This window comes from Bos grunniens, chromosome 3 (genome assembly GCF_055505025.1).
Source record: "Bos grunniens cultivar Pamir isolate PY7600 chromosome 3, Bosgru_T2T1.0, whole genome shotgun sequence".
NCBI classification, from domain to species: Eukaryota; Metazoa; Chordata; class Mammalia; order Artiodactyla; family Bovidae; genus Bos; species Bos grunniens.
The window spans coordinates 111109921-111135666 of NC_141167.1; the positions used below are offsets into that span (position 1 = coordinate 111109921).

Below are 25746 nucleotides of genomic sequence, written 5' to 3' on the forward strand. Positions count from 1 at the left end.
TGGTGGCTTAGGCCACCTCAGGGAGTTATTTATTTTTCCGGGTATCTTCTATGTATAGATGAGATACACCTGTTAGGGAACTTCCGCTTTTTTTTTTTTTTTTTTTTTCTTGTTAATCTCGGTTTTAACAAAGATACCACTCTAATGGCAGAAAGTGAAGAGGAACTAAAGAACGTCTTGATGAATATGAAAGAGATTGAAAAAGCCAGCTTAAAACTAAATATTAAAATAAAAACTAAGATCAAGGCATCTGGCCCCATTACTTCATGGCAAATAGAAGGGGTAAAGGAGGAAGCAGTGACAGATTTCCTCTTCTTGGATTCTAAAATCACTGCGGTTGGTGACTGCAGCCATGAAATCAGATGATTGCTTCTTGGCAGAAAGCAATGACAAACCTAGACAGTGTGTTGAACAGCAGAGACATCACTCTGCTGACAAAGTTCCATACAGTCAAGATTATGGTCTTCCCAATAGTCACATATGTTTTTGAGAGCTGGATCGTAAAGAAGGCAGAGTGCCAAAGAATTGATACCTTTGAACTGTGGTGCTGGAGAAGACTCTTGAGAGTCCGTGGACAGCAAGGAGATCAAACCAGTCAATCTTAAAGGAAATCAACCCTGAACACTCATTGGAAGGACTGATGCTGAAGCTGAACCTCCAGTATTTTGGTCACCTGATGTGAATAGCCAACTCATTGGAAAAGTTCCTGATGCTGGGAAAGGCTGAGGGCAGAATGAAAAGAGGACAACAGAGGATAAGATGGCTGGATGGCTGGATGGACAAAAACTTGGGCAAACTTCTAGGAGACAGTGAGGGACAGGAAGGCCTGAAGTATTGCAATCCATGGGGTCACAAAGATTCAGACACGACTGAGCAACTGAACAACAACGATCTTTGTTTTAAAAAAGGGATCTCAGCTAAGACCTCAGAAGGGCAGAGGGCAAATTGTTTTTCCTCCTCTACACACTCCTGGTAGAATAATGGCAGGACCTAAGGAGAAGAATGTCAAAAGAGAAGTCAGGTGCCAGGGGCTTTTCTATGACCTCCTATCTACCCAGTGGTTGCACCATTTCTGAGTTTTAGGAGATCATTTTGAATTGGAAGGGAGGCCACTGATGTGTAAGAGGAGGTATGAAGGCAAAGGTGGCTATGAGAGCCCTAGGGACCAGTTCATGGAGACAGGACAGCTGCCTCTACAGATCAGCAGTGCTTCTTGTGGTCTGACCCGTACAATCATATAAGCCATGACCTGTGGGTCACAGGGCTCAACTCTGATAACATTTTCATCACTGTGGCCAATTCTCCCCATATCCAAATGCTCATTCCCAGGACAAGTTAACCAGTAACAACAAATTTCTTACTAGTAATATGAGCAGAATCTTGAGAAGAAGTACACAGGACTTGAGAAAAAAATTATATTGTATACACAGGGTCATGAAAGTAGACCTGATGGACACAGGTTCTTATTATGTTCATTGTATGTATGTGGAATACTGAAATAGCCTAAAGTCAAATAGCAAAGAATTATTGTTTAATTTATAAGATAATCATGAAATTACTCTTTTATGTTAAAATAATAATTTAAATCTACATTTCTTGAATAGAATTTCAAGATGAAAGAAAAAGAATGAATTATAGAAAAATATGTGTAATGTGATCAACCTGAAACAAATTGATATTCTTTGTATATACATAACAAAAGATACAATGAGAAAGTCTATTTACCAAAAGAGAGCATTTGATAGAGGGGAGATTTCAGACAGTTAACATTAATTATCTTTGTCCATGTATCTTCATTCCCGAAACTTCTGCATCCTAATATGGATGATATTATTTCCAAAAGAAAAAGACAATAGTGCTGTGTTTCTATGTTTCTCTACCCTATTGCACCCTAAATTCTCTCTTTCATAGTGAGAAAACTATAAGGAAACTTTCTCTCTTTCATAGTATTGAAGGAAACACAAAAATAAAATTAAACAAATTACTAATTATACCCACTACTGAAGAGGAATGATTTAGGTGCACACTCGGCCATAGATTATCCTAAAGCAAAGCACAGCATAGTGAGATTCAGAATTTGAATGCCAGTAGGATCTCAAAGTACACACTCAGTAACAACATGTGTGACCTAATTAATAAAGAATTGGATACTGTAAGGGATTAGCGAGAAGTTCTTTTATAGTTCTATTGGTCCCTGTCATTATATTGTAGGAAGAGGGAAATACTGAAAATGAGAATCTGGTACCTTAGTTGAGGAACTGCTGGATGTAGTTGGTGGCAGCTTCTGAGGAGTCTGGAGGCAATTCTCAGTTGGGATTGTGCTGTATGCTGGAATTCCCAGAACCTGACTCTGCTCCAGGGATAGTTTCATCCTGGGGTCAGCAGTTCTAGTGGTCATGTCTTCTATTTTTCCAACTGAAAGATGTGCATTTTCTTCTTTCTGGTTAATGATTTTCAATATCATATGAACAATAATGTTTCTCTCTTACCCTCCATCTTTCTCTGTATCTGTCTGTCTTTCTCTGTCACAGACACCACAGTATCCACACTCTGCCAATTTTCTCTGGAATAATAAATTTCTCTGGAATAAGAGCACATCTTCTGACACTCCCAATACCTCCCCAGCTTTGCCCCTCACTAGGATTGCAAACTTCTCTCTGCAATGTTAAAACTCAGGTAATTGCAATGTCATTGGTCTGTTTTGGAATTCTGGCTCTACCTCTGTTGCAACTTTACTAAGACAACACTTGAAATTCTATCAGGTTATAATGGTCTCGGAACAACATAGGCTGCATTCATGAACATTTTTACTCATTAAGTCTTTCATTACCTCATGTATTTACCAAATAAGCAAAATGGTTTCTATCCTCTGCTCTTCAAATCTAGGAAACCCAGGTCTCCATTCATTTCAATGCTCTGTTTGTCAACATACCAGAGATATTACCTCAAATTCATAAACCCTTAGGAGGGATTCTGTTGTCTGCCTAGTCTCTATCAGGCAACCAAATCTTTCATCGCTATGAACAATGCACAAACCCATTTGCAATTTCACCCAGGGTACAGACCCATACATATACAATTTTAGTACTTGAATTTTTACAATTGTTTAAGCCAGGGCAGGAAGTGTTTATGAAATAATGTATCTTGACCATCTCTGGTTTTACCCATGAAAGACTATTTCTAACATTCTACAGTATAGAGGGCTTCACCAGTGCCTCAGTGGTAAAGAATCTGCCTGAAATGCAGGAGTTGCAGGAGACGCAGGTTCTATCCCTGGGTCAGGAAGATCCCCTGGAGGAGGGCATGGCAACCCATTCCAGTATTCTTGCCTAGAGAATCCCATGGACAGAGGAGCCTGGCAGGCTAGAGTCCATGGGGTCGCAAAGCGTTGGACATGACTGAAGCGACTTAACATGCACAGTGTAGAATTGCCACAGTTCTTACCACTTCGAGCATCCATTTAACCAATTCATAAAGTACCAGTTGCTGATAAAACTTTAGATGAGGGACCTGATTAAAATGACTGTCTCTGACATGTAGCTTCTTGATTAGGATACTCTCTCACCTCCCTTGTCACCTCATTTCTCATTAGAAGGCTTGAGAGCCTAGGATATGAAAACAAATCTGAGACATAACATTATCTGATATAAATTTTTAGAGGTAAATTTCAGATATTGAAGCAGTCTATGCTCTGACTGTGGGAGCAATATATGCTGTTAAATGCTCACGTTTTAGAATTCAGTTAAGCTAGATTTGAATCCTGGAGAAGGCAATGGCACCCTACTCTAGTACTCTTGCCTGGAAAATCCCATGGACGGAGGAGCCTGGTAGGCTGAGGTCCATGGGGTCGCTAAAAGTCGGGCACGACTGAACGACTTCACTTTCACTTTTCACTTTCATGCATTGGAGAAGGAAATGGCAACCCACTCCAGTGTTCTTGCCTGGAGAATCCCAGGAACAGAGGAGCCTAGTGGGCTGCAGTCTACGGGGTCGCACAAAGTCGGACACGACTGAAGTGACTTAGCAGCAGCAGCAGCAGCAGATTTGAATCCTGGCTCTAATATTTATTTTCTGCATGACTTAGGAGAAGATTTTTAACCCTAGGAACTTCAGCATTTTCATATGTCAAGTGGGATTAACAATAGCATCCTCAGGAGGTGTTATGAAGAATAATGAGATAATGTACACAAAGAACCCATATCTTAAAAGTCTAGCACCATTGAGTGTATTTCATACATAGAAATATCACTGCATTATTATTTTACAGTAGACACAGGGAGTTTCTATTTCTGCTCTGATCCACAGATGTTTCATGCTTAATTCTGGTCTTCTCAATGGAAATCCCAGATAGAGGTGGTATTGGAAGGACTTTATTAAAGAAACTTTTCTATTCACCTCTGCTGCTACTGCTAAGTCACGTCCAGGCAAGAGTACTGGAGTGGGGTGCCATTGCCTTCTCCGCTATTCACCTCTACTACTAATTTAATCACATTGACAAGAGCATCATGATTGGTTTTCACAATCAGTTAAACAAAAACTTCCATCATAGAAGCAGGATTTAGATCCCTAAAATATACTATTTGGGTGGATAGTATTTAAAAATAGTAATGGATTTTTTTCCCTTGTCTTGTATCCTTCACAACTCCACCTGGTTCTTAAATCATGCCAATATGTGGTATTTGCTTTCAGGGAGACACCGCAGTAGGAATCAAAGAAAATATTGGTCTGCTTCTGTCTCTGAATCCCAAACATAGCCTGCATATCACAGAAAAAAATAGTTGGGAAACCCTATGATGAGGGAGCAAGGCTTTCCTGCTCTTTCCCAGCAGAATGGCCAGATCCTTTTTGTTTCATGCCTCCTATTGAAGTGACTGGGCCCCAAAGGAGAAATGATTGCAAGGTGTTTTTAGGTGTATGAGGCCAAGGGGATAGATGGGCCTCTCTGGGATTCCTATGCTCCCGGGAATTTGGGGGGCAGCAGAATGATTCATATGAAAGTAGAAATGACTATTTCACAAATTTAGGCAGGTGGGACCTTAGAAAGTGTCAATTCTAAGCCTGTATGCATAGAAAAGCAGAGTTGACTTGTGATGTACATGCATCTTATTGTCACAAGCAGACTGACAGCGGGTCTGAGGTTTCAATGACTAGACCAAGGCCATCTGGACCTAGAGGCAAACAGGCACAGATTACTAGCTCTATCCCATAAATAAAGCAAAGAGAGACTACATGAGGCATTACTAATTATCAGAGTTAACAGTAATAAAAACCATAACATGATAAAACTTGAACAACTATGTCAAAAGAAATGTCTTCAACTGCTATGCTTGGATTCGTATAGCGGGCTTCAGCCTGGGCAGCCTGGAACTTGGGTGACAAAATATTTTCGTGATTTAAATGCTGCTTTGGCCTATTCCTCCGGTCACTTGGTTATTTGCTGCAGGAATAGGTGTTGTACCCCAGTGTGATGGTAACCACAGGGTCATATCAGGACAGAATAAAGGCAGGCGAGGATAGGAGTTGATGCACATGTGTGAGCGCGCTCACTTTTCCATCCTGATCTGGTCTTATCCTGGGAATAGGGCACTTTGAATGAAAAACGCTGCCTGCTGTATCAGTAAACTGAGGATGTTGTGGCCATCAAGCCATCGCATTACAGCTGCCCGCACTATAAGCCCTGAGGGAACTCAGGATAGAAGCAAAATGCCCTCCAGCAAGCAGTCAACTGCTTCAGCCAATCCTGACGGTGTCCCCTCAGGAGACTCAGGGTAAGGAAGCACAAGATACTGTCCCCAGATAGCTGAACTTTATAGCAAAGGGATTATTTCAGTGAGCCCAGACCCTTGCATCTTTCTGTATATAAAAATGTGTTAAATTTCTTGAGACATCAGGTTCTCTTTACAAACAGTAACATTTGATGTTCTGACTGCCTGGTCTTTGTTACAAGATTCCTGTATAACCTGCCTCCCCGCCCTTGCTTCTTCAGAGCAGCTCTCTCAGAGCTATCTGAGAATCCGTGTCCTCATCTTAAGTCCTCATATTTGTCTGCTGAATAAAACAACTCTTAACTTTTAGATTGTGCATTTTTTCAGTTGACAGGCACCTTATAATTTATATTATAGTCCAGTAACAAATAAAAATGTACATTTATTATAGTTTCAGTAAGTGCTAAAAAAGAGAAAGTAAACTGACCTTTGAAAGCAAACAAGAGGAATACCTAATATATTCTGAGAGTGGGCAGGTATCAGCAGGGACTTGCCCTAGGAAGAGATTAAAGTTTGCAACTCAAGACAAGTGATTTCAAACACGGAAAGTGTCTATGTCAAAACATCTGACCTGAGAAGGAGCACCGGACTTTGAAAATAAACCCTGCCATGTGGTCAGTGAGCAAACGGGAAGAGGGCCGAAGGAAAGTGGAATGTATGAAGTAAAGACACGCTCATTTTGACTTGTTTAGTCATCTTTCCCTCCTCTTTCTATTCAATACAAGACAGTAAACCTCTCAAAATTGGAGGTTTCATGAACTCATGCTTTGGTAAATAGCCAAATTAACAAGGAGTTAGAATAGAGTGGGATCACAGACTAAACACTGATAAATGAAGGAGAAATTATAATCAATGAATAAATGGGAAATTCGATGATGATAATTCTTGTACTTATGTTGTAAGAAGTACAAGGAATGGGATCAAAAAGCCAGTACCTTGATTGAGAAATTGCTGAATTCTTTTGGTAGAACAATTGGAGTCCTCTGGTCACTGCTCACAGTTGGGTACAAGCTGGTTGCTGAAGTTCCTGGAAGCTGACTCTGGTTATAAGGTATAATCTTCCTTTTTACGTCCTTAGGTTTGGTGGCTGTGTCACTTTTTTTCTAGATAAAAATAGATTTTTTTTCTTAGTTCTTGAAAATGACTTTCAAAATCACAGAGAATACAGCATCCTTTGTCTTTTTAAATGTTCAATCTGAACTTTTCAATTTTTTCTGGACTAATAGCACATATTCAGATACCTGTATTACTTATCCTTTACCTACCTCAACTATGATTACAAATTTCACTCTCCAAATACTAAAAGCTCAGACAAAATTTCATTGGTTTGGGGATGGAATCTGGATCCTACATCTGATGTGAACAGGCCAAAGCAAGTAGATAACCTTCCCTGGCTATAAGAGAAGCAAATCTCAGCCCAAAGTTGGCTGCACTTAAGGATGTCTGTTAACTATGACTTTTTCATCAAGAAAAGACACAAGTGGGTTTCTAATATCCATTCTATAGGCTTCTACAAACCTACTGATCTTCTGAGGAAGATTACTAGGAGAAATATGGACTCTTGTGACTAATAAGAACAATGACAACAACCACAACAAAACCACAAATTTAAAGTCCCCTTATCTAGTTCTGTCTTCAAGTGGAATGTGTGGGGTGGTGGTGAAGATATAGACTGAGTTAGAGGGCAACTTGGGTCTTGGGTAAGAAACTGTGTTAGAGATTGTGGTTTAAATCTTGCCCTTGCCTACCCTTGACACTTATCTTGGGGGAATCTTTTCCTTCCCATTCATCTCAGACACATGCTCCGTAGTTCCAGGTTTCATGTAACCCAGAGCAAAATAAAAAGCAGGTTGGGATAGAGGTTGATGCCTACAGCTGTGGACTCACTTTCCCACCCCTGTCTTGTATTCCTTTTTGATAGAGTATCTATACTCCAAGATCATTGTCCAGAAGAGAAGAAAAACAAATTTATTACAGTTGTGATACATACTATAAAGGAATAGTAAAGGATTCTGTAATGGCAATAAAAAATGAGACTATCTATAAGTTTTGGGGAGGGTTGTCTCAGTGAGGACATGCTGAGGAAGGAATTCAGGCTGGTACCTGATGGTTGAATTAATTTAGCCATTAAAGCAACATGAATCACGAATGCAAATCAAGGAATTAGCCTGTGTGCAAATACCTGACATGGGAAGGAGCATAGAGTGCTGAGAACTAATCTAGAGGTGCAGTTAAGAGAAAAGAGGTGAAAGGAAACAGAAATGTTGGGGATAAACATACCCTTATATTCCTGTCTAATTGCCTGGCCACCTCCATAGGCCTGTCACATTTGTAAGGTCAGCAATTATTCATAAATGTAAAAATGTCCAAAAGTCCAAGGACTTAGAATACACTGAGGCCTCAACATTTTTTTAATTCATTGATTTAATTGGCCTCAATATTTTATTTGATAAGTTTTTGGGTGATTTGATTGCATAAAGAAGTTTGTATCTAGGAAAGGAATACTGAGAGATTCTTTCGGGGTAATGAGTATTCTTATAATATGTTGTAGGGAGGGACATGTATTAGGAACAGGAAAATGGTACCTTGGTTGAGGAACTGCTGGATGGCTTTGATGGAGGCATTTGAGGAGTCTGAAGAAGGCCCTTAGTTGACTCTATGCTCATTACTGATGATCCTGGAAGCTGACTCTGCTCCTCGGTTAGCTTCCTCCTCTTAGATTCATTAGTTTTAGTGGTTTTCTTTTTCTGAAAGTAGGATTTCCCCTGTCTGGTTAGTAGTTTTCAATGAGAAATGAAATACATCTTCACTACTGAGAAAATCAACTTTTTATTACTAGATTCTAGTTGTATTCATTCTAGTTAATCTCATTCTCTGTTGCCCATTTCTCCTCCTGCCCTCAATCTTTCCCAGCATCAGGGTCTTTTCCAAAGAGTCAGCTCTTTGCATCAGGTAGCCAAAGTATTGGAGCTTCAGCTTTAGCGTCAGTCCTTCCAATTAATTTTCAGGGTTGACTTCATTTAAGATTGACTAGTTTGACCTCTTTGCTGTCCAAGGGACTCTCAAAAGTCTTCTTCAGCACCACAATTTCAAAGCATCAGTTCTTCAGCACTCAGACATCTTTGTGGTCCAACTCTCACATCTGTAGATGACTACTGGAAAAACCATAGGTTTGACTATAAGGACCTTTGTCGGCAAAGTGATGTCTTGGCTTTTTAATAGGCTATCTAGAAGGCGATGGCACCCCACTCCAGTACTCTTGCCTGGAAAACCCCATGGACGGAGGAGCCTGGTGGGCTGCAGTCCATGGGGTCGCTGAGGGTTGGACACGACTGAGCGACTTCACTTTCACTTTTCAGTTTCATGCATTGGAGAAGGAAATGGCAACCCACTCCAGTGATCTTGCCTAGAGAATCCCAGGGACGGCGGAGCCTGGTGGGCTGCCATCTATGGGGTCGCACAGAGTTGGACACGACTGAAGCAACTTAGCAGCAGCAGCAGCGGGTTTGTCATAGCTTTTCTTCCAAGGAACAAGCATCTTTTAATTTCATGGTTATGGTCACCATCCATAGTGACTTTGGCACCCAAGAAAATAAAGTCTGCCACTGTTTCCACTTTTTCCCCATCTATTTGCCATGAAGTGATGGGACAGGATGCCATGATCTTCATTTTCTGAATGTTGAGCTTTAAGCCAACTTTTTCACTCTCCTCTTTCACTTTCATCAAGAGGCTCCTTAGTTCCTCTTCACTTTCTGCCATAAGGGTGATGTCATCTGCATATCTGAAGTTATTTGTTTCTCCTGGCAATCTTGATTCCATCTTGTGCTTCATCCAACCGGCATTCCGCATGATTTACTTTGCATATAAGTTAAATAAGTAGGGTGACAACATACAGCCTTGTGGTTCTCCTTTCCCAAATTTGAACCAGCCCCTTGTTCCATGTCCAGTTCTAACTATTGTTTCTTTTCCTTCATACAGTTTTCTCAGGAGGCAGGTAATGTGGTCTGGTATTCCCATCTCACTAAGAATATTCCACAGTTTGTTATGATTCACACAGTCAAAGTTGGGGAGGGCTGGCAGTGACAGAGAGGGATGGCATGCATGTACAGCAAGGGCTGTGGGACAAGGACTTCCCAGGTGGCACAGTGGAAAGAATCCGCCTGCCAATCCAGGAGATGCAGAAGACACGGTTTCAATTGCTGGGTCAAGAAGATCCCCTGGAGAAGGAAATGGCAAGTCACTCCAGTATTCTTGCCTGGAGAACCCCATGTACTAAGAAGCCTAGTGGGCTACAGTCCATAGGGCCACAAAGAGTTGGACACGACTGAGTGACTGAGCATGCACACAAAGGCTTTAGCATAGTCAGTGAAGCACAGTTCAAAGTTTAAAGTGTTAATCACTCAGTCATGTCCAACTTTTGTTGACCCCATGGACTGTAGCCCACCAGGCTCCTTTGTCCATGGGATTCTCTGGGCAAGAATACAGAAGTGGTTTGCCACTCTCTTCTCCAGAAAATTGTCCCAACTCAGGAATCAAACTCAGGTCTCCTGCATTGCAGGCAGATTCTTTACCATCTGAGATGTTTCTTTTTATTAGAATTCTCTTGCTTTTTCTATGATCCAGCAGTATTTGGCAATTTGATCTTTGGTTCCTCTGAATTTTCTAAATCTGCTTTGTACATCTGGAAGTTCTTGGTTCACATACTGCTGAAGCCTAGCTTGAAGGATTTTGAGCATAATCTTGGAAGCATGTGAAGTGAGTGCAATTGTACAGTAATTTGAACATTCTTTGGCATTACCTTTATTTCAGATTGGAATGAAAACTGACCTTTTCCAGTCCTTTGGCCACTGCAGAGTTTTCCAAATTTGCTGGCCTAATGAGTGCTGCATTTTAACAGCATCTTCTTTAAGGATTTGAAATAACTCAGCTGGAATTCCATCAACTCCTAGCTTTGGTCATAATAAGGCTTCCTAAGCCCTCTTGACTTCACACTTCAGGATGTCTCACTCTAGGTGAGTGACCATACCATCGTGGTTATCTGGGTAAGCTTTGGCAAACTTTGGTAAACTGTTTTCCTAATATGATTGCTGTTTTAATATACTTCTAGAAGAGGAGTAATGATTCCATATTTCCATCAATCAGAATTATATTATATAAGTTAAAGTGCACAGTAGTTCAGAAACATAGTGGGTAGTCACTACCTATTAATTTACTGACTCTGAAACTCATTTTCACTTTGCCCCGGTTCCCCTTTTCTCTGATTCTTCTATTTACATTGAGAAATGAATAAAGAACTAAGAGCTCATTAAAAAAAGCCATAGTAAAAACTCCTTCTGTGGAACCTTAGCCATCCTACCTTCACAGGTGTATCCTTGACTGATTCGGATCCCAAAGCTTCATTTGCAGTGGATGTGGATTGCCCAAGACTGGACGTATTCTGGTTTTGTGCTGGAGTTGCTCCTTTTGCCTTGTTTTTCTTTATAACTGATGTCATAAAAGAGAACATGGTAAATCCAAAGAAGCTGGTCGAGATACATGAAGCACCTTCAACAGTGTTTCCTCTCAGTTCCTGCTGGTGGATCTTGGTATGGCTGTATCTACCTCTACTGCATTAGCCTCACTTGGCCAAAGGTGGCCAAAAGTAGCAACATAGATACAGATTCTGTCTCAAACATCCTCAGTGGTTTCCTTTCTTGTCCCCTGTACAACAAGCATATTCATCCTATCCTCTGGACTCATCTATCTCAGTCAAATCCTTTTACAACTCTCATATTCTTTATCTTCCTCTTAATAAACTAAACTTTCATGATGCTAGTCATGGGTCAACACCTATAGAAGATCTATTTGAATTACTGAAACCAAAGAAGGAAAATGTAGTCTAACTTGTGATGGGACAAAATGGTGATACTGGATTCCACTTTTTCAAATATGTTTTCTAATCTGGTGGTTTTATAAGAGGTGAGTTCTTCACATCTCTGAGAGGTAGGTTTTTGCTTAAGTACTGTTTCATATTTATTTCTAGAAAGTATAAAAATGATGAAGTAAATGTGATGATAGAGCATGCATATTAACTGATTTAAATACTTCAAAAACCTACATGTTCTAACTTTGTTTCTTCATTGTCTAAACTTTCTAATGCATGGAAGCCTCAGACTTTCTCATCAACTCTTAGTATTTTCTTTGCCCACACCCCCAAAATACACCCTCTAAAACACATCAGATCTCTTTGTAGGAAACACATCCTCTAAGTTGTTAATTCTTGGCATCTAAAATGCTACCATTGTCATGGCTGCTGAGTCTCAAGTTGGGAAAGAGAGGTCTAAACTTTGACCAATTCAAGGTCAAAGTTGAGGTCAGTGAGAGAGAGTGAGAAATAAGGGTTCTTCCAGTTACCTTTTAACTTCTCCTTTCTAAGAACTTTGGCAAGGTCTTTAATTTCATCTATTTCTTTGACCAACTCTATTAGCTTGTCAACACAGTCAGGCCCTCGGAACTTCAATTCCATCAAGTCAGCAATTTTAACTCTGTCGTATTCATCTTGCATTTTTCTAGTCAGTTTTAAATCGTGGGCCAGTAAAGACTTAATCATGTTAAAACATTTGTCATTGATGTGCTGAAATCCTTTTAGCAGGACAATTTTCTTGTAGTCATTCCCCATCTCTCAAATTAGGGATGTGCCTACAAGAGAAAAATAACATATAGTGTTATACCTTTATATAGACCACAAACTGGAGTGGAGGGATGGTTTCAGGATGATCTGAGCACATTACACTTATTGTGCACTTTGTTTCTATTATTATTATGCTGTGATATATAACGAAATAATTATATAATTCACCATAATGCAGAATCAGTGGGAGAACTGAGCTTGTTTTCCTGCAACTAACTGGGGATTCCCAGGTGGTGCTAGTGGGGATTCCCAGGTGGTGCTACAAATGCAGGAGACATAAGAGATATGGGTTCAGTCTCTGGGTTAGGAAGATCCCCTGGAGGATGGCATGGCAACCCACTCCAGTGTTCTTGCCTGGAGAATCCCATGGACAGAGGAGCCTGGTGGGCTATGGTCCATAGGGTTGTAAAGAGTCAGACATGACTAAAGCAACTTAGCACATTAGTACATAGATAGTCCCATTTGGAAGTGATGAGAAACAGTGACACTCAGAGTGTGTTGCTTATTCTCAGTCTACTCTGTAATCTCATTTTGGTTCTGGTCACTGTAGAAAACTCTGCTCCACAAAGATAGGATGTTGAAAATGGAAGCAGGCTTTTCAATGCTTTTGAGGCAATCTCCAGATATTCCACCAGAATGTATGGAGATTTGAAGTTTGGAGAAGGGCATGGCAACCCACTCCAGTAGACAATTCAGTCTGGATTAGGTACCAGAGTGACTCATTAATCCTAACAATAGTGCATCAATATCTTCTGCTATTTCATCAGCTCATCCAGTTATGATACTAGCTGAAAGAAGAACACGTGTCCCCTTTTGAACTGCAGCCTCTCCTAAAAGTTCACAACAAATGTCTTTAGCAGCAGGCAGGATCAACTCTTCACCAATAATACAGTAAAGGGCTTCTTAGCTTTAGCAGTGTGGTTAGCCACTATAGCTTTAGCAATGTGGTTAGCCACTAAGAATGATCTTCTCAGTTCAGACATATTTGATGAAGTGCTGGCCTACAAAAATTGTTTCTTTTCTTTGTGTAATATGTTTTTCTTTTGAAAAAATCCAAAGGCGATGTTTAATGCAGGGTGTTTTTTCTCTATGTTGCAAGGAAGTTTTAAAGGTTTCATGGCTTCGTTGGATAGTTAGTCACCACATATTATACAAAGCAGGCTTGGAGAATGTGAATTACCTGTGCAATGAGCTTGTAATTTAAGATGACTTGGTACTTTCTTTTAAATCCAGTTTTCTTTCTGCCTACAATCTTAAGATTCTTCTGCTGTCTCATCATTGGGTCTTTCCAACTTTTCAAAGGGGCTCTCCAGTGACATTTGTATTTCAATCATTTTGGCAAGGGTTAACTTATGGACTTACAAAAATTGTGACCAAGACTAGCACACAGTGAGGAAAAGAGACCTGGTTGGTAGTGGTAAATAAAATACTGGGCAGGCCACATGAGGACTAAAAGAAGTGTTGAATTCTGACTTAAAGTACATCAACTCACTTACCACTATAAAACCTGCCACCAGATGCAGCTTGTCTTTTGCCATTCACTAAAAGGGTTTTGATACGTCTGCAAGCAATTGATTTATTATGGTCTCTGTGCAGTCAAACCTCTCTGCTAAAGATAGTCTGCATTTGCAGCCGCTCTGCAGCACTAGTGTCACCATCTCAGCTCCACCTCAGATCATCAGGCGTTAGAGTCTCATGAGGAAAACACAACCTGGACCCTTCACAAACAGAATTCACAGTAGGGTTTGTGCTCCCAGAGCTTATAGCTCTGGTGACCAGAAGGGATGCACTGGAGGGACAAAGAGGGTATGTTCAACAAAAGACTATTTTTCTAAGGTCAGGAAATGTAACAAATGTAGCAAATACACAGAAATAAAGGAGGAAGTTAGAAAAATGAGGCTACAGAAGAATGTGTTTCAAGTGAGGAAATGAGCTAAAACCTCAAAAGAAGTCAGTGAAATGGAGATAGGCAATCTTAAAGACACTCAAAAAAAACTCGGGAGAAGATGGGATATACAGAGTGAGAAGTTAGAAGTTTTTAACAAAAAATTAGAAAATACAAAGATCAAAGAGAGACAAAAAGTATAATAATTGAAATGAAAAATATAGCGGAAGGAGTCAACAGTAGATTAAACAGTACAGTGGAAAAGACCATTGATCTGGAAGACAGAATAATGGAAATCACTGAAGCGGAACAGAATAAAAAAAGAAAAAAATTGAGGACAGTTTAAGAGAACTCTGGAAGAACGTCAAGCATGTTATCATTCATCATATCATTACAGTGGGTCCCAGGAGAAGAATAGAGAGAAAGGGGGGCAAAGAACATATTTAAAGATATAGTAGTTAAAAAATTCTCTAACTTCAGTAAGGAAACAGACATCTGGGTCCAGGAAGCATATGGAGTCCCAAACAGAGTAAACCCAAAGAAGACCATGCTAAGATACATTGTAATTGAGTTGGCAAACATTAAAAGTAAGGAGAAAATATTAAAATCAGAGAGGGAAAAACAACATACATACACGGGAATTTCCTTAAGGCTATCAGCTGAATTTTCAGCAGAAACTCTGCAGACAGGAAGAGAGGGGCGTGATATGTTTAAAATGATGAAAAAGAAAACTCTATAACCAAGAATACTCTCGCTGGCAAAGCATTTATTCAGATTTCACAGAAACATTAAAAGTTCCATAGGTAAGCAAAATATAAAAGAGTTCAGCACCAGCAAACCAGCTTTAAAATAAATGCTAAAGGGACTTTTCCAAGTAAAAAGTAAAGAAACATAAAAGGTAAAATCTTATTAGTAAAGGTAAATATACAGTAAAGGTAATATATCAAGCTAGTAGGAAGGTTAAAAGATAAAATTTGTCAAATCATCTATATATGCAATAAGATGTTAAAGGATATACAAAACAAAAAGTTGTGAACTATGATGTCAAAATTTTAAACATGGTAATGGGGAGGAAATGCAGTGTTGTTAAAATGTATTTAAACTTAGATCAGCAACTTATAATAATCACATATATATGAACTAGACAAGGATGTCCACTCTCCCCACTTTTATTTAACGTATTATTAGAAGTCCTAGTCACAACAATCAAACTAGAAACAAAGAAATAAAAGGAATTCAAATTGCAAAGGTAAATTTAAAATGGTTACTGTTTGCAGATGAGATAAAGACATCACAAAAAACCTACTAAAACTCATCAATGAATTCACTTAAGTTGAAGGATACAAAACTAATATACAGGAGGAACTTTCAAGATGGTGGAGGAGCAAGATGGAGAGATCACCTTCCTCCCCACATTTATATATATATTAAAAAAAATACATCTACATATGGAACAACTCTTGAAGAAGACTTTTAAACACTGGCAGAAGACCCCAGATTTCCAAAAAGGCAAGCTAACCTCCACAGAATGAGGTAGGACAGAACATATAGAAAAATGAAGAGACAAAGGACTTGGGACAGGGACCTGTGCCTTGGGGAGCAGCCAAGAAGGATGAAAAGTTTCCTCATACTCGGAAACCCCTTCATGGGCAGGGATGGACAGAGCTTCAGAACCTCAGAGAGAAACACATCAAAAGGTCCTCAGCAGGCAGAATGGAGATGATTCACCCCAGATATCATTGCTGATCAGCACTTTCCAGTCGAGACTGTTTGCACGCTCACTGCAGTGAGTGCGGGTTGGGTGCTGAGGTTCAAGTTTTGGGGGTTGGACCCTATGGAGATTACTGGGGTTGAGTTGCTATGAAGATACTCTGAGGGGGTTAGTATGACAGCTTAGGAAGTCCAGGGAAAATCCTGGGCCTGCCACAGAGGCAAGAGACCCTCCAACACTACATGCTCGCAGATCATAGGACGTCACCTTTGTGAGTGCCGTAAGTGGCATGAGCCATGGCTGTGGACCGCAACCCCAGAGATAGATATCCCAAAGCCGGCATAAGTGCCAGAGGTGAGACTACACATCACGGCATTTGTGATCCCAGAGGAGGGATTGACCAGTGTAGATGCCAGAGGTAGGGGACAGGAGGCCACTGCAGTCTTGACCTCAGGGCTTACAGCCGCCATCAAGCTGCATTCAGGTACAAGTCACTGCTCATACCTTCCTGGGAATCTGTGCAACTTTGCCCTGCTGAGGGACCAAAGACCTGGGACCAATTCCCCTGGGGAAATACACATTCCACCTCAGACTGTGGCGATGGGGGGGAAATACACATTCCACCTCAGACTGTGGCGATGGGGGGGAAATACACTGTGGCAGATCTCAGCCACAGTGGGCACTCCCCACATACCATAACTATGTCTGAATACCTCTCCCTCTTCCCAGTCCAACTGGGTAAGTGAGGCTTAATAAGCTGCTACTTCCACCCTGTTGTGTATGGGGAGGGAACAGACACCAGGGTCTCAGTCGCATCTGACTCTTTGCAACCCCATGTACTGCAGCACAGCAGGCTTCCCTGTCCATCACCAACTCCCAGAGTTTACTCAAACTCATGTCCACTGAGTCAGTGATGCCATCAAACCACCTTATCCTCTGTTATCCCCTTCTCCTCCTGCCTTCAATCTTTCCCAGCATCAGGGTCTTGCCAAATGAGTCAGTTCTTCGCATCTGGTGGCCAAAGTATTGGAGTTTCAGCTTCAACATCAGTCCTTCCAATGAACACCCAGGACTTATTTCCTTTAGGATTGACTGGTCAGATATCCTTGCAGTCCAAGGGACTCTCAAGAGTCTTCTCCAACACCACAGTTCAAAAGCATCAATTCTTCAGTGCTCAGCTTTCTTTATAGTCTAACTCTCACATCCATACACGACTACTGGAAAAACCATAGCCTTGACTAGATGGACTTTTTTTTTTTTTTTTGGCAAAGTAATGTCTCTGCTTTTTAATATGCTGTCCAGGTCAGTCATAACTTTTTTTCCAAGGAGTAAGTGTCTTTTAATTTCATGGCTGCAGTCACCATCTGCAGTGGTTTTGGAACCCAGAAAAATAAAGTCAGACACAATTGCCACTGTTTCTCCACGTATTTGCCATGAAGTGATGGGACTGGATCCCATGATCTTAGTTTTCTGAATGTTGAGCTTTAAGCCAACTTTTTCACTCTTCTCTTTCACTTTCATCAAGAGGCTCTTTAGTTCCTCTTCACTTTCTGCCATAAGGGTGGTGTCATCAGCATATCTGAGGTTATTGATATTTCTCCTGGCAATCTTGATTCCAGCTTGTGCTTCTTCCAGCCCAGTATTTCTCATGATGTACTCTGTATAGAAGTTAAATAAGCAGGATGACAATATACAGCCTTGACGTACTACTTTTGCTATTTGGAACTACTCTGTTGTTCCATGTCCAGTTCTGACTGTTGCTTCCTGATCTGCATATAGGTTTCTCAAGAGGCAGGTCAGGTGGTCTGGTATTCCATCTCTTTCAGAATTTTCCACAATTTGTGGTGATCTACACAGTCAAAGACTTTGGCATAGTCAACAAAATAGAAATAGATGTTTTTCTGGAATGCTCTTGCTTTCTCAATGATTCAGCCTATGTTGGCAATTTGATCTCTGGTTCTTCTGTCTTTTCTAAAACTAGCTTGAACATCTGGAAGTTCACAGTTCATGTATTATTGAAGCCTGGCTTGGACAATTTTCAGCATTACTTTACTAGTGTGTGAGATGAGTGCAATTGTGAGGTAGTTTGAGCATTCTTTGGCATTGCCTTTCTTTGGGATTGGAATGAAAACTGACCTTTTCCAGTCCTGTGACCACTGCTGAGTTGTCCAAATTTGTTGACATATTGAGTGTAGCACTTTCACAGCATCATCTTTTAGGATATGAAATAGCTCAACTGGAATTCCATCACCTCCACTAGCTTTGTATGTAGTGATGCTTTCTAAGGCCCACTTGACTTCACATTCCAGGATGTCTGGCTCTAGGTGAGTGATCACAACATCATGATTATCTGGGTCGTGAAGATCTTTTTTGTACAGTTCTTCTGTGTATTCTTTCCACCTCTTCTTAATATCTTTTGCTTCTGTTAGGTCCATACCATTTCTGTCCTTCTTGAGCCCATCTTTGTATGAAATGTTCCCTTGGTATCTCTAATTTTCTTGAAGAGATCTCTAGTCTTTCCCATTGTATTGTTTTCCTCTATTTCTTTGCACTGATCACTGAGGAAGGCTTTCTTATCTCTCCTTGCTATTCTTTGGAACTCTGAATTCAAATGGGTATATCTTTCCTTTTCTCCTTTGCTTTTTGCTTCTCTTCTTTTCACAGCTATTTGTAAGGCCTCCTCAGACAACCATTTTGATTTTTTTCATTTTTTTTTTCTTGCAGATGGTCTTAATCCCTGTCTCCTGTACAATGTCACAAACCTCTAGCCACAGTTCATCAGGCACTCTGTCTATCAGATCTAGTCCCTTAAATCTAGACTTAAAACTAAAGAGGCACCAGAGGCAGGGCCAAAACCAAAGCTGAGTACCAGAGGTTGTGTGACCAAGGAAGAAGAAGGAAATTATTTCTGCAGCCACAGGTGCAATGGATTAAGTATCTACAATTAGCTTGAGAGTGTGGACTTTGGGGGCAATTATGGGATTTGGAAGCAAGTACAAGCTGGAATTAGGCCAGATGTGAGTGTGAACTGACCCCACAGTGCCCACAGCATGTCCAGAGACCAGCTTCCTAGAAATATTGGAGGGCTTCCTGAGTAGACAGATTGGCTGATGCTCACTGTGTGGTGAGGATGACAGAAGACTGAGGAGGACATTCTTCTTACTATCACTCTTTATATACACACTTTATATATAGTATATCTTTATATATGTATATCTATATATATATCCATATATATATATATATATATATATATATATACACACACACACACACATACCACACACACTTTTTTTTTTTTTTTCCTTCTATCTCTTTCTTTCTGTGCTGTATACCTTGTGGAGTCTTGGGTGATAATAAGGGTTTGGGCCTGAACCCCTGAGGTGGGAGATCAGAGTACAGGACATTGGATCACCAGAGAACTTCAGACCCCATGGAACATTAATCAGTGGGAAGTCTCCTAAAGGTCTCCATTTCAACACTAAGACCAGGCACCACCCAAAGGCTAGCAAGTTCGGTGTCAGATGCCTCATACCAAACCATCAGCTAAACAAGAATACAACATTGCCCATTAGCAGCAGGCTGCCCAAGGCCATACCAAACCCACAGACACCCCAAAAAACAAACCACTGAGCACGGCACTGCCCTCCAGAGAGACAAGATGCAGCTCCACTCACCAGGACAGACACCAGTCTCCCCAACAGGAAACTTTCACAAGCACAGATCCATCCCCACCCACTGGGGGCAGACTTCACAAATAAGAGAAACCTGACCTTGCAACCAGTAGAAAGGAGATGGCAAATACAATCAATCAAACAAGTTGAAAAGAGAGAGAAACAGGCAGCAGATGAAGGAATATTGTAAAAACCCATAAGATCAAACAAATAAAGAAACAGGGAATCTACCTAAAAAAGAATTCAGAGTAATGGTAGTAAAGATAATCCAAAATCTTCCAAAAAAAAATGGAGGCACAGATAAATAGAAGAGGCACAGACTGAGAAGACACAAAAAATGTGTAACAAGGATCTCAATGAAATAAAGAATAGACAATCAGCAATGAGAAGCACAATAACTGAAATTAAAAATGCACTCAAGGGAACCCAAAAAATAACTGAGACAGAAGAACAGGTAAGTGAACTGGAAGATAGAATGGTGGTGATAACTGAAGTAGAGAAGAATAAAGAAAAAAGAAATGAGGACAGCCTCATAAACCTCTGGGACAACATTAACCACACCAACATTTGAATTATAGGGATCCTAGAAGAAGAAAAGAAAAAGAAAAAACAGTATGAAAAAAATATTTGAGTTTATAGTTGAAAATTTCCCAAACATGGGAAAGTAAATAGCTACCCAAATCCAGGAAGCTCAGAATCCCATACACTACAAACACAAAGAGAAACACATCAAGATACATATTAGTCAAGCTAACAAAAATTAAACACAAATAAAAAATATTGAAAGTAGCAATAGAAAAGCAACAAATAACATATATGGGGATTCCCATAAGGCTAGCAGCTGGTCTTTCAACAGAAACTCTACAGGCCAGAAGGGAGTGGCAGGATATTCTTAAAATGATGAAAGGAAAAATAATCTATGATCAAGATTACTCTACCAAGCAAAGCTATCATTCAGATTTGATGGAGAAATCAAGTTTTACAGATAAGCAAAGTTAAGACAACTCAGAACCACAAAACCGGCTTTACAATAGATGCTAAAGGAACTTCTCTAGACAAGAAACACAAGAGAAAGAAAAGACCTACAAAAACAAAGTAAAAAAAAAAAAAAAAAAAACTAAAGTAAATGATGGTAATAGGATCATGCTGCTGCTGCTAAGTCGCTTCAGTGGTGTCCAACTCTGTGACCCCTGAGACGGCAGCCCACCAGGCTCCCCCGTCCCTGGGATTCTCCAGGCAAGAACACTGGAGTGGGTTGCCATTTCCTATAATTAGTGTAAATGTAAATGAACCAATTGCTTCAACCAAACTGGCTGAATTGATAAAAAAACAAGGTTCCTATATATATAAGAGACCCACTTCAGACCTAGGAACACATACAGACTGAAAGTAAAGGATGGAAAACAGTATTTCATGAAAATGGAAAAAGTAGGGGTGGCAATATACATATAAGATAAAATAGACTTTAACATAAAATCATTACAAGAGACAGGAAGGACACTACATTATGATCAAGGGATCAACCCAAGAAGAAAATATAATAATTATAAATATATACACACACAGCATAGGAGCACCTCAGTACATAAGGAAAATGCTAATAATTATAAAATGGGGAATCAACAGTAACACAGTAATAGTGGGGGACTTTTAAACACTTTTAACACTCCAGTCACCAACAGACAGATCATCCAGGCAGAAAATTTATAAAGAGATACAAGTTTTAAATGATACACTGGACTATAGTTGATAGCTATAAGACATTTCATCCAAAAACAGTTTTCATGTTTTTTCTCAAGTGCACACAGAACATTGTCCAAGATAGATAACACCTTGGATCACAAATCAAGCCTTGATAAATTTTTAAAAAATAAAACTGCATTAAGCATGTTTTTTCTGACCACAATGCCATAAGATTAGATATCAACTACAAGGGAAAAAAAAAAAAAAAAAACTGTAAACACTACCACAAACACATACACAAACACATAAAGGTTAAATGATATGCTTCTGAATAACCAAGTGGTTACTGGGAAATCAAAGAGGAAATAAAAAATACCTAGAAACAAATAATGATGAAAACTTAATAACTCAAAACCTATGGGATGCAACAAAAGCAGCTAAGAGGGAAGCTTACAGCAATACAAGCCTAACTCAAAAAACAAGAAAAACATTAAATAACCTAACCATACACCTAAATCAACTAGGAAAAGAAGAACAAAAAAGCCCAGTTATGAGAAGTAAATAAATCATAAAGCTCAGAGCAGAAATAAACGAAAAAGAAATGAGAGAGACAATAGCAAAGATTAAAAAAAAAAAAAAAAACTAAAAGCTGGTCCTTTGAGAAGATTTAAAAAAAAAAAATTAACGAACTGTTAGCCTGACTTATCAAGACAGTAAGGGAGAAGGCTTAAATCAGTAAAATTTAGAATGAAAAAAATGGAAGTTGCAACAGACAATGCAGACATGCAAAGGATCATAAGAAACTGCTATGAGCAACTATACACCAATAAAATGGACAACCTGAAAGAAATGGACAAATTCTTTGAAAAGTACAACCTTCCAGATTGAACCAGGAAGAAATAGAAAATATTAGCAGACCAATCATGAGCACTGAAATCGAAACCATAATCAAAAATCTTTCAATAAACAAAAGCCCAGGGACAGATGGCTTCACAAGTAAATTCTACCAAGCACTTCGAGATGAGGTAATATGTAACCTGCTCAGACTCTTCCAGAAAATTGCCAAGGAAGGAAACGTCCCACTTGTTCTACAAGGTGACCATTACTCTGACACCAAAACAAGACAAAGATACCACCAAAAAAGAAAATTATAGGCCAATATCAGTGATGAACAGAGATGCAAATATCCCCAACAAGATTCTAGCAAACAGAATCCAACAAGACATTAAAAGCATTATACAACATGATTAAGTGGGGTTTATCCCAGGGATGCAAGGATTCTTCAATATATGCAAATCAATGTGATACATCATATCAACAAACTGAAAGTTAAAAACTATATGATCATCTCAATAGAAGCAGAGAAAGCTTTTCAACAAAATTCAATATCCATTTATGATAAAAGCTCTCCAGAAAGTTGGCATAGAAGGAACCTATCCCAACATAATAAAGACCATAAATGACAAACCCATAGCAAATATTATTCTCAATGGTGAAAAACTAAAATTATTTCCTCTAAGATCAGGACAAGACAAGGGTGCCCACTCTCACAACCATTATTCAACATAGTTTTGGAAGTCTTAGCCACGGTAATGAGAGAAGAAAAAGAAATAAAAAGAATCCAGATTGGAAAAGGAGTAAAACTCTCATTGTTGCAGAAGACATGATACTATACATGCAAGCATGCATACTAAGTCGTTTTAGTTGAATCCAACTCTTAAGTGACCCTATGAACTGTAGTCCACATGGCTTCTCTGTCCATGGGATTTTCCAGGCAAGAATACTGGAGTGGGTTGTCATGCCCTTCTCCAGGGTATCTTTCCAACCCAGGGATTGAATCTGTGTCTCTTACATCTCCTGCATTGGCAAGCAGATTCTTTACCACTAGCGCCACATGGGAAGCCTGATGCTATACATAGAAAACTCTAAAGATGCCACAAGAAAGCTACTAGAGCTAATCAATGAATATAGTAAAATTTCAGGATATAAAATTAATACACAGATATCCCTTGCATTCCTATATACTAACCAAAAAGAAAAAAAAAATCAGAAAGAGAAATTAAGGGAGCAATTCCATTCACCTTTGCAACAAAAAGGATAAAATGCAATAGGAATGAACCACCTAAAGAGACACAAAAGACCTGTATGCAGAAAACTATAACACACTGATGAAAGAAATCAAAGATGACACAAACAGATGAATATTCCTAAACTGGAAGAATCAATATTTTAAAAATGACTATACTACCTAAAGCAATCTACGGATTCAATGCAATCCCTATCAAACTACCAAAGGTATTTTTCACAGAATAGAACAAAAAAAATTGTTGAAACTAGAACGCTTTTAAACACCATTTGCTGTTATTTAGTCACTAAGTCATGTCTGACCCTTGGCGACCCCATGAAGAGCAGCATGCCAGGCTTCCCTGTTTTTCACTATCCCCCGGAATTTGCTCAAGCTCTAACTCTTCATTTGAGTCAGTTCTAATGAGGTGGATGATCCTAGAGCCTATTATACAGAGTGAAGTAGAAAGAGAAAAACGAATATCATATGTTAACACATATATATGGAGTCTAGAAAGATGGTACCGATGAAATTATTCACAAGGAAGGAATGAAAGCACAGATGTAGAGAACAGACTTGTGCACATAGAGGGGTAAAGAGATAGTGAGACAAATAGAGAAAGTAGCATCAACATATATACAGTATCGTGTGTAAAACAGATAGCTGGTGAGAAGTTGCTACATAACACAGGGAGCCCAGCCTGGCACTCTGTGACCACCTGGAGGGGTGGGGTTGGGGGAGGAAGGAGGCTCAAGAAAGAAGAGATATACATACAATTATGACCAATTCACCTTGTTGTATGGCAGAAACCAACACAAAATTGTAAAGCAATTTACCTCCAATTAAAAAATAAATAAATTTTAACCATCTGTATATATTCTTTGGAGAAATGTCTATTTAGTTCTTTGGCCCATTTTTTGATTGGGTCGTTTATTTTTCTGGAGTTGAGCTGTAGGAGTTGCTTGTATATTTTTGAGATTAGTTGTTTGTCGGTTGCTTCATTTGCTATTATTTTCTCCCATTCTGAAGGCTGTCTTTTCACCTTGCTAATAGTTTCCTTTGATGTGCAGAAGCTTTTAAGGTTAATTAGGTCCCATTTGTTTATTTTTGCTTTTATTTCCAATATTCTGGGAGGTGGGTCATAGAGGATCCTGCTGTGATGTATGTCGGAGAGTGTTTTGCCTATGTTCTCCTCTAGGAGTTTTATAATTTCTGGTCTTACTTTTAGATCTTTAATCCATTTTGAGTTTATTTTTGTGTATGGTGTTAGAAAGTGGTCCAGTTTCATTCTTTTACAAGTGGTTGACCAGATTTCCCAGCACCACTTGTTAAAGAGATTGTCTTTAATCCATTGTATATTCTTGCCTCCTTTGTCAAAGATAAGGTGTCCATATGTGCGTGGATTTATCTCTGGGCTTTCTATTTTATTCCATTGATCAATATTTCTGTCTTTGTGCCAGTACCATACTGTCTTGATAACTGTGGCTTTGTAGTAGAGCCTGAAGTCAGGTAGGTTGATTCCTCCAGTTCCATTCTTCTTTCTCAAGATCGCTTTGGCTATTCGAGGTTTTTTGTATTTCCATACAAATTGTTAAATTATTTGTTCTAGCTCTGTGAAGAATACTGTTGGTAGCTTGATAGGGATTGCATTGAATCTATAAATTGCTTTGGGTAGTATACTCATTTTCACTATATTGATTCTTCCAATCCATGAACATGGTATATTTCTCCATCTATTAGTGTCCTCTTTGATTTCTTTCACCAGTGTTTTATAGTTTTCTATATATAGGTCTTTAGTTTCTTTAGGTAGATATATTCCTAGGTATTTTATTCTGTCCATTGCAATGGTGAATGGAATTGTTTCCTTAATTTCTCTTTCTGTTTTCTCATTATTAGTGTATAAGAATGCAAGGGATTTCTGTGTGTTGATTTTATATCCTGCAACTTTACTATAGCCATTGATTATTTCTAGTAATTTTCTGGTGGAATCTTTAGGGTTTTCTATGTAGAGGATCATGTCATCTGCAAATAGTGAGAGTTTTACTTCTTCTTTTCCAATTTGGGTTCCTCTTCTTTTTCTGCTCTGATTGCTGTGGCCAAAACTTCCAAAACTATGTTGAATAGTAATGGTGAAAGTGGGCACCCTTGTCTTGTTCCTGACTTTAGAGGAAATGCTTTCAATTTTTCACCATTGAGAATAATGTTTGCTGTGGGTTTGTCATATATAGCTTTTATTATGTTGAGGTATGTTCCTTCTATTCCTGCTTTCTGGAGAGTTTTTTTATCATAAATG

The 25746-nt window shown here is 39.3% G+C and overlaps 1 protein-coding gene across 4 annotated transcripts in view; it reads right to left on the bottom strand.

Moving 5' to 3' along the window:
* Positions 1-25746, bottom strand: part of LOC147376807 (interferon-activable protein 203-like) — a 112923-nt gene that overhangs the window by 13453 nt on the left and 73724 nt on the right. For 2 of the 4 annotated variants that reach the window (XM_086393518.1, XM_086393517.1), the window contains exons 2-6: positions 12159-12443; positions 11122-11249; positions 8351-8512; positions 6701-6868; positions 2246-2440 (exon numbers count right to left, since the gene is read on the bottom strand). In XM_086393518.1, the coding sequence (XP_086249644.1) occupies positions 2246-2440; positions 6701-6868; positions 8351-8512; positions 11122-11249; positions 12159-12423 (918 nt within the window). In that variant the 5' untranslated portion in view covers positions 12424-12443. Of the gene's footprint in view, positions 1-2245; positions 6261-6700; positions 6869-8350; positions 8513-11121; positions 11250-12158; positions 12444-25746 lie in introns of those variants that run through there. The other 2 variants (XM_086393519.1, XM_086393520.1) reach the window with 2 other exon arrangements.